The following is an 11,697-nucleotide window of genomic DNA, read 5'->3' as shown; positions in this document are numbered from 1 at the left end:
TGTCCTCTACCTTCCTGCATATGTTAATTTATGACCTCCTGTCTTTAATGATAAGACCCCAGGGGTCTGAGCCGAGGCTCTCCTGCAGATCTATTTCAATACTTACCCAGCAATAGTATTTGTTTCAAATCACTAACAGAAACCTGTTCAAACTTAAGAAATTGGTTCTAAAAGGTTTAAACTGTGTTAAACACTCAAAATAATAATTTTTCTCAACAGGTTGTATTAGTATACAACTAATACAAGAACTGAACAGAAAGGTTCAGTAAAAGACATACGAGCCTCCGTTTTGTTTGAAGAAGCTTCACTCCGTAACAACCCCATACTATCACAGATGCTAGCTGTTTAGCATTGCGCTGTCAACAATCCGGTCAGTCATTTTCCTTTTTCGTTGTCCATGATTTCCAAAAACAATTTGAAATATGGACTTGTCAGACCCAAGACATGTTCCACTTTCCGTCACTCCATCTCAGATGAGCTTGGATCCAGAGAAACTGGATATATATATATATATGCTGGATAATATATAGCCTTCACTTCATAAGGTACAGTTTTAAGTCACACTTGTAGATGTAATGATAAACTTTGTTCCAATGTGGTAATATCCATTCCAGATTGATGGTTGGTTTTTAATGCAATGAACGTCAAGGGACATTAAGTGTTGGTTTTCTTCTTCTTTGTCACTTATTTTCACAGATTTCTCTGTACTCTCAGAATCTTTTTACAATATTATGGCCTGTAGATGATGAAATTCCTAAATTTCTTGCAATCGTACGTTGAGAAATATTGTTCTTTTACTGTTGAACTATTTGCTTATGCTGTTCTGAATCTCATCACATCCTTGCTTCTGAATAATTGAGCCTTTTGGGAATATTCACTGCCTACTCAATCATGACACCTGTTTTCAATTAAAATATTCACCTGTCAAATATTGTAGGAAAATGTTTTTTGTCTTTATTTTTTTTTAGCATTCCTCAGCTTTCCCAGTCTTATGTTGCCCCTGTCCCAGCTGTTTTTAGTATGCTATGGGTATCAAATTCAAAATGACTGAATATTTGCAGAAATAGTTTCTACTTCTTTTTCCTGACATGATACCTCCTCTCCGTAATCCTCAGCTTGCTCAAAATCTTGATCAACTGATTTTCTAATTTTCTGGGATAACATTTCATCTTTGGTAATCCTGTCTTTTCTATTAAACATTGATAACAATGTTTTCTGCATTGTTATCAAGTTTTTGTTGCCTTTAAATTAAAAATTGTTCCGTTGTGTTTTCCAAGTTTTTATTTAAGTCTATAGAAGGTAAGCGATTTCTTGTTCAGTCCATCTCAATGTGAGCAGTGTTTTTATGTCTGCACATGACTTGTGTAAAATGCCCCAGTCAATTAAATCAATGCACCAACCCCCCTTAACAACCAAAGTGTTTAGGAAGTAGACATACATGCACTCTATTGTGAATGAAATCTCTGGTCATGAGCAGTTTTTTCTTTTTTGAGCAGTGATGTTTTGCTAAAATGAAACAAAATGAAACACAGCTAGTTATTGTCCCTTTGCTTTTAATTTGAATGTTTTAGGTTATTTTTGTGCTGGCTGTTGAGTTTCTGTACCTCTGTCACTCAGACAGAGATCATTCAAAGGTGGGGTTACCCTTCAGAGGAGCATGAGGTTTTGACAGAAGACGGCTACATTCTGACTGTCAATAGGATCCCCCATGGACTCAAACATACAGCAGGTCAGGTTCCAATTCTATTTAAAGTATCTCTTTACACATTGACAGGCCATAGGATGTTCTTCCTTCCCTGGCTTTCTACTGATCCTGGTTTCAATCCTGTAGGTCCAAGGTCAGCAGTCTTCCTTCAGCATGGACTTCTGGCTGCTGGCAGCAATTGGATCACCAACCTTCCGAACTCCAGTCTGGGTTACGTACTGGCAGATGCCGGCTATGATGTGTGGATTGGGAACAGCAGAGGGAACACCTGGTCCAGGAAACATCAAACTCTGAGCCCAGATCTAGAGGACTTCTGGAGGTTCAGGTGTGAAGTTGAAGCTCATATATGTCCAGAGATCTGTTTTCAGAATATACTTAGATTTCAAACATTTAGAAAGCAGTCCCAGAAACATCTAGACCAGTGTTTCTCAACCCTGGTCCTCACTGCCCCCCTGTCCTGCATGTTTTAGGTGTTTCCCTTCTGCCACACATCTGAATTGTATCTCTGGGTGATTAACAGGCTTCTGCAGTACTTGATGGTCATGCAATCATTTGAATCAGCTGTTCTGGAATAGAGGCACATCTAAAACATGCAGAGCAGGGGGACGGTGAGGACCAAGGTGGAGAAACACTGATCTAGTCATTTACACTGCAGAAAAATGCTGAATTAACTTCTATGCAGATGGTTCTTGATCAGACGTCTCTGGATCAGTTAAAATTATTTCTTACAGCTAGATCCTGTTATAATATCAAACCTGCAGAGTATTAGAGTCAAGTTTTACATCAGGTGACTCCGCATCACACCGGTCTGCAACAAATACTTCTGGAACATGGTTCTCAAACAGATTATTCTAGATGAGGTCACTTTGGAGAACAGGTTTCTGAAAAAAATATTTTTGGATCACTTTGGCCTGAAATAGCTGATTCTGACCAATGTGACTAACTTCAACTGTTTTTTCTAAATTAAGTGTTTTCTGAGTCATGATGTTTTTTTCTGGTTCTGACTCTCCATCTTTCAAATAAAGTGAATCAGATAGTTCTAAGACATATCTTCCACTATTCTGTATGTCAACAGCTATGACGAAATGGCTCTGAAAGATCTTCCAGCAGTTATCAACCACATTCTGAAGGCTACTGGTCAGGAACAGATCTTCTACATTGGACACTCCCAGGGAACGACCATTGGTACCCGATCAAGTCTTCAACTTCTTTCTCGTCTGCTGTAAAACACTAACTTCCTGTACAAGCTAACTTCTGTGTTATTTTACAGCATTCATAGCGTTCTCCACTCTGCCAGAGCTTGCCAGTAAGATTCGCCTGTTCTTTGGACTGGCTCCTGTTGCGACTGTGGCATTTACTGACAGCCCCATGACCAAACTGTCTGCCCTACCAGATTTTTTGATCTGGGTAAGAATTAGTTCCTGGTAATAGCACCTGTTTAGGAAGCACAGGACAGGTGACAAAAACTGACAAGGTTCAGTTGTTGGTGGAAATAAAAACGATGATTAAACGGTGCAAATGAATAGATCATCCAAAATATTATTTTCCCGGTGGGGAGGAGCAGTGAATTTCTCAGAGATATTCCGCAAATTGTAGCTTTTTTAAAAAGGACCAACAACATGATGGGTTTGTTCTTACATTAAAATATTCATTATATAATTTATAATCTATTCAAAAATTCTAATTCACTTTGAATTATTAGTAGACCTGCATTTTCTTGTGTCCTATTGATGACATGCTCATTGATGCACCCTGCAGGACTTGTTTGGGAGGCGGGACTTCCTGCCACAGAGCCAGTACATTAAATGGTTGGCTGAACACGTGTGTGCAAAGACATTGCTGAGCGAGTTGTGTGGAAATCTCTTCTTCATCCTCTGCGGTTTTGACGAGAAAAACCTTAACATGGTCTGTACCTCTGACTCTGAATAGCCTGAATAACAGAACTTTGTTGTATTTTATCTACATGAAGATTGAAGCTCAATCTTCATGATATCTACATGAACAGTTGTTCTTGTTGGTGACAGATTTACATTAGGAAATCTTTACTGTGGAAAACATGTTCATCTGTCAGAAGATACATTTTATTGAATGAATTTGGTTTTATTTCGTGTGATATCAGCAGTATGATCAGATAGATTACTACAAACTGGTAATCTAGATTATCATAGTTGGGTAACTACCCAGATAGCACACAGCGTTAAATCAACATTAAATTATAGTTAGAATCGTTGATTTTTGGTTGAAGTCGACAAATGACGGTGGATCAACCATCAAACAACCATCCACCTCCAGCCAATTAACTAACGTTGAAACTGTGTCATTGAATTAATGTTGTTTTGTAGTTGAAATCTAATGACTGAAATGCGGATGTCTGATCAACATCTGATCAATGTTGAATCAATGTCAGCTGTTTTGCCGCACCCCTTCCCCTCCTCTCCTCCTCATCAGAGCTCTGGGTCAGAGCATTTTATTACTGATCGGGGTTATCACGTTTTAAATTAAGCACTGTAGAGGATAGTCGGTGCTGATTCCTTTCTGTACATTTTCTTACTTGTTCATAAAAATTCTCACCGACTGTTTGTGTGTGATATATTAACACAAAAACATCTACAACTTACTACAAGGAGTGGAGCGGTCCACCCCTGCTATTTACATGAGTGGGATGGCCCATCCACACAGCCACTTCACTGTTGGCTTGTTTGCAAAATGTTCAATGTTGAATTATGATCACAAAGGTTGAATTTAGGTTAAGGTCAACAACAGAAGCTGGATCAACCATCAAACAACCATTCAATTCTAGCCAATTAACTAACGTTTAAAATTTGTCATTGAATCAATGTTGATTTATTGTCGATATCCATTGATTGAAATGCCAACATCGAATCCAGTGTTTTTCAGCACTGGTCCTCCAGTTACTGCCTTGCAAGTTTTAGGCATTTCCCTAATTCAGCACACATGATTTTAATTGACATCTGATTAACAGGGTTTTGCTGAACTAAAAACACGCAGGTCAGTTTGCCTTAAGGACAAGGTTTGGGGAAGAACTAGTAATCTAAATGTTCAATCAATGTAACTAGACCTGTCACAATAACAAATTTTGCTGGACGATTAATTGTCTAAAGAATTATTGCGATAAACGATAATATTGTTTCAAGACCTTTTGACACCGATTTAATGGAAATGACTAATAATACATGCAATTTCCTGCCATAGATAGATACACTTTATTTTCAAACGAACACATAACACTGGAACTGATAAACTAAATAAACAAAACAACCAAAAACAAAAATAAAATGGATTCTCAGTCTCCATTAACAAAAAACATACTTGAATAAAAACTAAACAACTTAAAGCCAAAGTGGAAATAAATACTGCATTCAACCAAAAGAGTGCAGATTACAAAGTCTGTATACTATATTGCCCTTCAGTGATCACTAGATTTAAATGGACAAGATGGGCACATCCGACTACCTAATGCAATAGTTCATACTACACGATTTTTTGCTCCTATTTTCTCCTTATGACAATCTTAGATCGTTCATTCAGTCAGGACTTTACGCTGAATCTAGCCACATGCATCACAGGTAGATTCTAGTAAAGTATTGATTAATGCCTGATTTTAAAATTAGTTAACTGGACTTGTAGACATTATTTTGTGCCCATGTGGCTGGACACCACACGGCACGACAAACCCGATCGAACCGTTATACTTAGGATTTCTGTCGGCTAATGTGTCTCTCAGGGTTTGAAAATGGGCCGACAGTCGGTCGACAACTCGTGTAGTGCGACCTGGACATTACACCGAGGAAATGAGGAAGGGAGGGTCAGTGGAGAGCATTGGAGCTGAGCCTTTTTTCATTCAGTGTCATCAACAGAAAGAATAAAAGGCAGGAAGAGACGATAACGACGATAATTAAAATGAGGTTGATAGGTTTAATTTATCGTGCGATTAATTGATTTATCGTTTATCGGGACAGGCCTAAATGTAAGTTGTTTTTCACACCCCTCTCTCTCCACCCGCCAAAAACACACACACAACCATTTAACCCCACCCCTCACCTGGCCCCATCTCCCCCTCAATATCCCCCCCTTTCCACTCTCCTCCGCTCCTCCTTGGGCTCTGGGTGAAACAACTTTAATTTTAGGTGAGGGCTTTTCATTTTCACATTTTATTTTGTTGGCTCTAGTGGCCTTTATTTGATAGTTAATTGACAAGAAAGGGGGTAATGAGAGAAGGGGGTAGACATGCAGCAAAGGTCACCAAGGCCAGGATTCAAACCTGCAACAGCTGCGTCGAGGACTGGGGCCTCCATATGTGGGTTGTGCTTAACCACTGTGCCACCACAGCACAACCCATTTTAGGTGAGGGTTAATCACATTTAACTTAAGCACTATGTGTTCACAATATTGAGTTGTGATTCCGTTCTGTACCCAGATTGCACATGATGGCAATTCAACATTGAACTAACATCTTTTACCAACAAGCCAATAGCAAAGCAGCTGTGTGTTTGGGCCATCCCACTCATGTAAATGGTGGGGGTGGACCGCTCCACTCCTTGTAGTATGTTGTAGATGTTTGTGTGTCAATATATCACACACAAACAGTCAGTAGGAATTTTTATGAACAAGTAAGAAAATGTACAGAAATGAATCATCACCCAGTATCCTTTATAGTGGTTAATTTTAAATGTGATAACCCCCACTGACTAATAAAATGCTCTCACCTAGAGCTCTGATGAGGAGGAGAGGAGGGGAAAGTGTGTGGCAAAACAGCTGACATTGATTCAACATTGATCAGACATCGTCATTTCATTCATTAGATTTCAACCACAACATTGATTCAATGACACAGTTTCAACATTGGTTACTTGGCTAGAGTTGGATGATTGTTTGATGGTTGATCCACGTCATTTGTCAACCTCAACCAAATATCAACGATTCTGACTATAATTCAACGTTGATTTACCATTGTGTGCAATCTGGGCAGTTTGTTGCACCCCTCATCACCTTCTCATCTCCCCCTATTCCTTCCCAAACCTCCCCCCACCCACCTGCTCCTCCCAGCCTTCCCCTGTTTACCTCCTCTCATCCCTTCTTCCCTCCCCCCCTTCCTTGAGCTCTGGGTCAGAACATTTTATTACTAGGTGGGGGTTAATCATGTTTCAAATTAAGCACTACATGTTGAGAACAGTGGGTTGTGATTCCTTTATGTACATTTTCTTGTCTGTAAATATTATTACTGACCGTGCATAATGTGTTGACACAAAAATATCTACAAGACTCTACTACAGTGGTTCTTAACCTTTTTTGAGGTACCGAAACCCCCAGTTGCATATGCGCATTCACCGAACCCTTCTTATTGTAATATAGTGTGTTTAACACCAGTGAAGAAACTTTTAGTGGTATGTTATGATGCAGACCTATCAGACGTAAAAATGTACATAAATCCTTAGCTTTCATTCAATATAAAATCAACCCAAATCTGCATGTAGATCCACATTCAAATGAAGGTTGAATCAACATTGATTCCTAACTGATTCAATGTAGAATCAACACAAATATGCATGTGGATCCACAGTCAAATGAGTGTTGAATCAACATTGATTCAATGTAAAACCAACAAATATGCATGCATGCATCAACATTGATATAATGTCAGTTATGGTTGAAACCCTAACGTTGATTCAACATACATGTGACCGACCACTTTCAATGTTGTTTCAATCATTCTGTGCTATCTGGGTAGCTAATCTAACTATGTAATCATAGCTAGTATCATAGGTAATCATAGTTATAAAACTTTCTGATGTCTGGCTGACATCAGCAAGACTTTCCTGCCAGCATGTCCACCAGTTTTTAAGCCAAGCTTAAAAGCGGTGACTTCAGAAAGTCTTACTGATGAAGACTTTGTGATGTGTTCCAGACTCGGACTCCAGTCTACACAACTCACTGTCCTGCTGGGACCTCTGTCCAGAACATGATCCACTGGGCGCAGGTACCTGAACAATATAACTACACTTAACCTTCTCCATAAATCACCTTTAAAATTCACAGACATGAAAACAACAGTGAACTTGGTTTCTCCATTGTGTGAACCGGAACTACAGTACATCAATAATTTTATTTAAACACAACTTCTCTGAAAACTTCTTTTACAATGTTTCTCTGCTGATTACAGGCAGTCCATGGAGGGAAGCTGATGGCATTTGACTTTGGACCAGAAGGAAACATGAGGCATTACAACCAGGTGAGTCTGAAACTGGAACCATAAAGACCAGGAAACATCCTATTCCAAGCAACATAAGGACTTACAGACTCCTGGTATAAACATGGTCAAACACAGTCCTGATAGCACCAGGGTTCTACCAAAGTCCCAGAGAATCCAGGTGTTCAAAGTCCAGGACGTTTTTAAGATTGGTGGGTACAGAACTGCAAAATGATATCAAATTCCAGATCAAGACACTACTTGACAACCTGGATGTGACTGATGAAATGCTGACTGTGAAACTTAATGAAGCTTCAAAAATCAAGACACAGCAGCTAAATAATCTAAAGAGAAACTACCCCAAAACAACAAAGGTCAACAAAAAAAACTTTTTTAAAAAGTTGTATTAGCCAGTTTTCCTTAACAGTGTGTGCCTAAATGTAATTAAATTATGTACACATTTCCACCAACTGACTCTCATACAGTCATTATCTGAAGCCAAGAGAATATCATTTTTAACTTTCACAGGTGCTGTTTCAGTGCTATGATGAACTGAAACCTGTCTGAAACTCTTCAAACAGGAAGTACAATAGGGCCGGACCTTTGGCAGCTGCGTCACTGATTCTGTGGTCTTGCAGTGCAATAATGCCTTTTGTAGAGTTAATGAAGAGCAAGATTTAATGTAGAATAGATGTGTGTGCCAATTTGACACTTGGAAGTGTGCAGGTGTTAGAATGGTGAGAAAAGGGTGCCAACTCCACAACACCGAGCACAAAAGGCATGTAGCCTTGTCTCCCAGAGGTCACAGTAGCCCCAGGCAGGCAGAGATCAGCAACACAACATGATTAAGTGTGTAGGAGCAGCAGTCCTAGGCCAGAATGGCACAGGGAGAAATGCAGGATCCCAAACCCCACTGACACCAATCCATCCCTGCCAACATGTCCACCAATGCAAGCCAAGCTTGAAAGTGGTGACTCCTGCAGCCAGGTGGCCACACAAACTCCTGCAGAATCCCCACCAGTGAGGTCAAGGAACTTCTCCACATTCAACATGCCGTGCAGATACTTAAAAGAACCAACAGAAAAAGGGCATAATGCCATTCAGCTCAGTCACTCTGCCTCAGGAAGGCCAAGGTAATACATGGAAATTACACCCACTTCATTCTATTGTCTGCTCACATTTCTATGTTTAGTATGATCACAGAAGTTGTGCTTAATGCTATAAATGTCACATTTGTTTTTGCAATAACCTCCACTTTTCCCCCTCTGCAGTCAACTCCTCCTGAGTTTCGTGTCCAGAATATGAAGGTTCCCACTGCCCTGTTTTCTGGAGGACATGATACTTTGGCGGACCCAAAAGATGTGGCTGCTCTTCTTACTCAGGTCAGTCAAGGCCTGGTCCCAATGCTCGCTTTAAACCCTTCATGAAGCGTATGCTCAGTCAAAGTGAACGTAAAAGCCCCGACACATTTCGTCTGAAGCCAGACAGTTGATGCACAGCAATGTGGTTGTGAACTGTTTTTGCGTGAAAGGTAAGTTGGTCTGCACCTTTCACGCAACGGTGCAGACCAACTGGAGGACACCCCTCCTGCTTTTGTATACGTCACCCTATACTCTTTGGGTAGTCATGCAGGGTAGTATGTACCCGTGTGCATCCTGTTTTGCTTTTACAAAACAGTCATAGAGAGTGCCCCGCTTTTCTGCAGACATCCTCCTCCTCTGTGAACAATAACGTTACAGTTTTTATCCAGGATTTTTTAACCATTCACCAGTCTTATTTTTATAGGAGCTATTTAGAGAAGAATTGTATAAATGTACATAGTTCATCATTGCGTCTGATAAATGCTCCTCATACAGTTACAAAAACCAGATAGTGGAAAGGGAATAGTTGAAGAGATATATCAACATTTCTGTCTGACCATATTTCTGCATTATGCACCTGAAGAAACTTCTGGCCAATCAAACAGATGAAGAAGAACTGGGCCACACTGTGAACTCAAACCCTTCAACATGAAAGTACATTTGAAGGACACAAGGGTTTAACACTCTCCTTTTTTATTTAGCCACAGTACAAAGTACATGATCTGCTTCATCTTCAAAACAGTCTAACATTTCAGTTTCCCTCACACAAACTCTGACCTACATGTATGCTTGTTTTGGAGACAGGGTACGAAGGTGACTCAGATAATGTGGGGAATTGAAGTCACAGTTCATCATGATTTCTCTCAGATATTAAATTTCACTCCTGTTATTACGCAATAGTCAGCCACACCCCTACCTCCTCTCAGACTCCTACTGACTGACTACTGACCAGCTCTTCGTCTAACGAGTCCGTGAAGCCTCTACCTCCTGAGTATTACCACCGATGAGTTTATAGGGGGCATTCTGTTTAAGCTGGAAGCGAGAAAGATGCGTCTAGACTTTTATCTACCTTCAGATCCTGAGATTATGACCTTTCACAGTTAATGGATCGGACATCCAAATAGCCCGTGGTAGCCCGACTCCAGAAACCACCCCAGTTAATGGTAGCTCTTTCTCTATCAATAACGTGCACTTGTTACAGTCTAGATAATTTTAGAGACTCGGCACGAGTCCCAAGGTCATTATTTATCATAACTAAAGAAACGTCTGAAACCCCCATTTCACTAGGATCATGAACATTGATTTTATGTTAACCAGAAGAATTGTTATCCCTACGACTTAATTAATTTAACTGTCCACAACATCATCCATCCATTTTCTTTCACCCTTGTCCCTCAGTGGGGTCAGGAGGGTTGCTGGTGCCCATCTCCAGCTAACGTTCCTGGCGAGAGGCAGGGTCACCCTGGACGGCGGGGTCAGCCTGGACAGGTCGCCAGTCTGTTGCAGGGCAACACAGAGACACACAGGACAAACAATCATGCACACACACACTCACACCTAGGGGCAATTTAGACAGACCAATCAACCTGACAGTCATGTTTTTGGACTGTGGGAGGAAGCCGGAGTATCCGGAGAAAACCCACACATGCACAGGGAGAACATGCAAACTCCATGCAGAAAGACCGGGGCCGGAAATGGAACCCAGAACCTTCTTGCTGCAAGGCAACAGCTCTACCAACTGCGCCACTTTGCGGCCCCGTCCACAACACCAAGTAGACTTTAATATTTTATTAGCAAGCTTTAGCAGGGGAAAATGACATACAGCTACTTCAATCAAAATCAGAAGATCAAAATATAAAAGAATTTTAGAAAACACACTTCCCTTCTAGTCCTTATACTGTGTCACTAAACCTTAAGAGAGGCTTTGGGATGCAGTTTCACTCTTTCCCAGATGCTGAGTTGATCTTAGCAGCAGAAAACTTTAAATTCCATGGTCAGGGACTCATCTTGCCATAGCAGAGTCCTCTTTCAGAATAAATCCAAAGTTGAACTGGTGAATGTTGTTATTGCGCAACACCCCCCCCACCCCCTTCTCTCTCTCTCTACTTCCCCCCCCTCAGAGGAGGGAGATGTGCAGCCAGCTCTCCATCTAACGGGTAATTTGAGTTTTCTAAATCTGATGGGATTTTACCCTGTTCAGAACTGAAGTAAACTCTGTTTAAGCTGGCATCGAGAAAGACTAGCCTGGTTTCTAACGACCTCCTTCCAGATGTCCCACCTTCTTCACCCTGTGAATTAGCCAGATTGAGCAGCCTGCAACCAGCTAGCTTCACAGAGGTCACCTGTTAACGGTCGCTCTTTCTCTTTTTTACAACGTGCACTTGTTACTGAACCAGGTTGGTTTTAGTGACTCGGGCGAGTCC

At 40.7% G+C, this 11,697-nt stretch overlaps 1 protein-coding gene across 3 annotated transcripts in view; it reads left to right on the top strand.

Moving 5' to 3' along the window:
- lipf (lipase, gastric) overlaps window positions 1–11,697 on the top strand; it is a 60,543-nt gene that overhangs the window by 41,811 nt on the left and 7,035 nt on the right. For 2 of the 3 annotated variants that reach the window (XM_008438085.2, XM_008438086.2), the window contains exons 3-10: window positions 1,618–1,729; window positions 1,832–2,030; window positions 2,781–2,890; window positions 2,976–3,112; window positions 3,464–3,610; window positions 7,632–7,703; window positions 7,887–7,955; window positions 9,185–9,295. In XM_008438085.2, coding sequence (XP_008436307.1) covers window positions 1,618–1,729; window positions 1,832–2,030; window positions 2,781–2,890; window positions 2,976–3,112; window positions 3,464–3,610; window positions 7,632–7,703; window positions 7,887–7,955; window positions 9,185–9,295 — 957 coding nt within the window. The remainder of the gene's footprint in view (window positions 1–1,617; window positions 1,730–1,831; window positions 2,031–2,780; window positions 2,891–2,975; window positions 3,113–3,463; window positions 3,611–7,631; window positions 7,704–7,886; window positions 7,956–9,184; window positions 9,296–11,697) is intronic. The other variant, XM_008438087.2, reaches the window with a different exon arrangement.

This window comes from Poecilia reticulata, linkage group LG19, assembly GCF_000633615.1.
Source record: "Poecilia reticulata strain Guanapo linkage group LG19, Guppy_female_1.0+MT, whole genome shotgun sequence".
Taxonomy (NCBI): Eukaryota; Metazoa; Chordata; class Actinopteri; order Cyprinodontiformes; family Poeciliidae; genus Poecilia; species Poecilia reticulata.
This window is presented reverse-complemented; position numbering and strand designations above follow the sequence as displayed.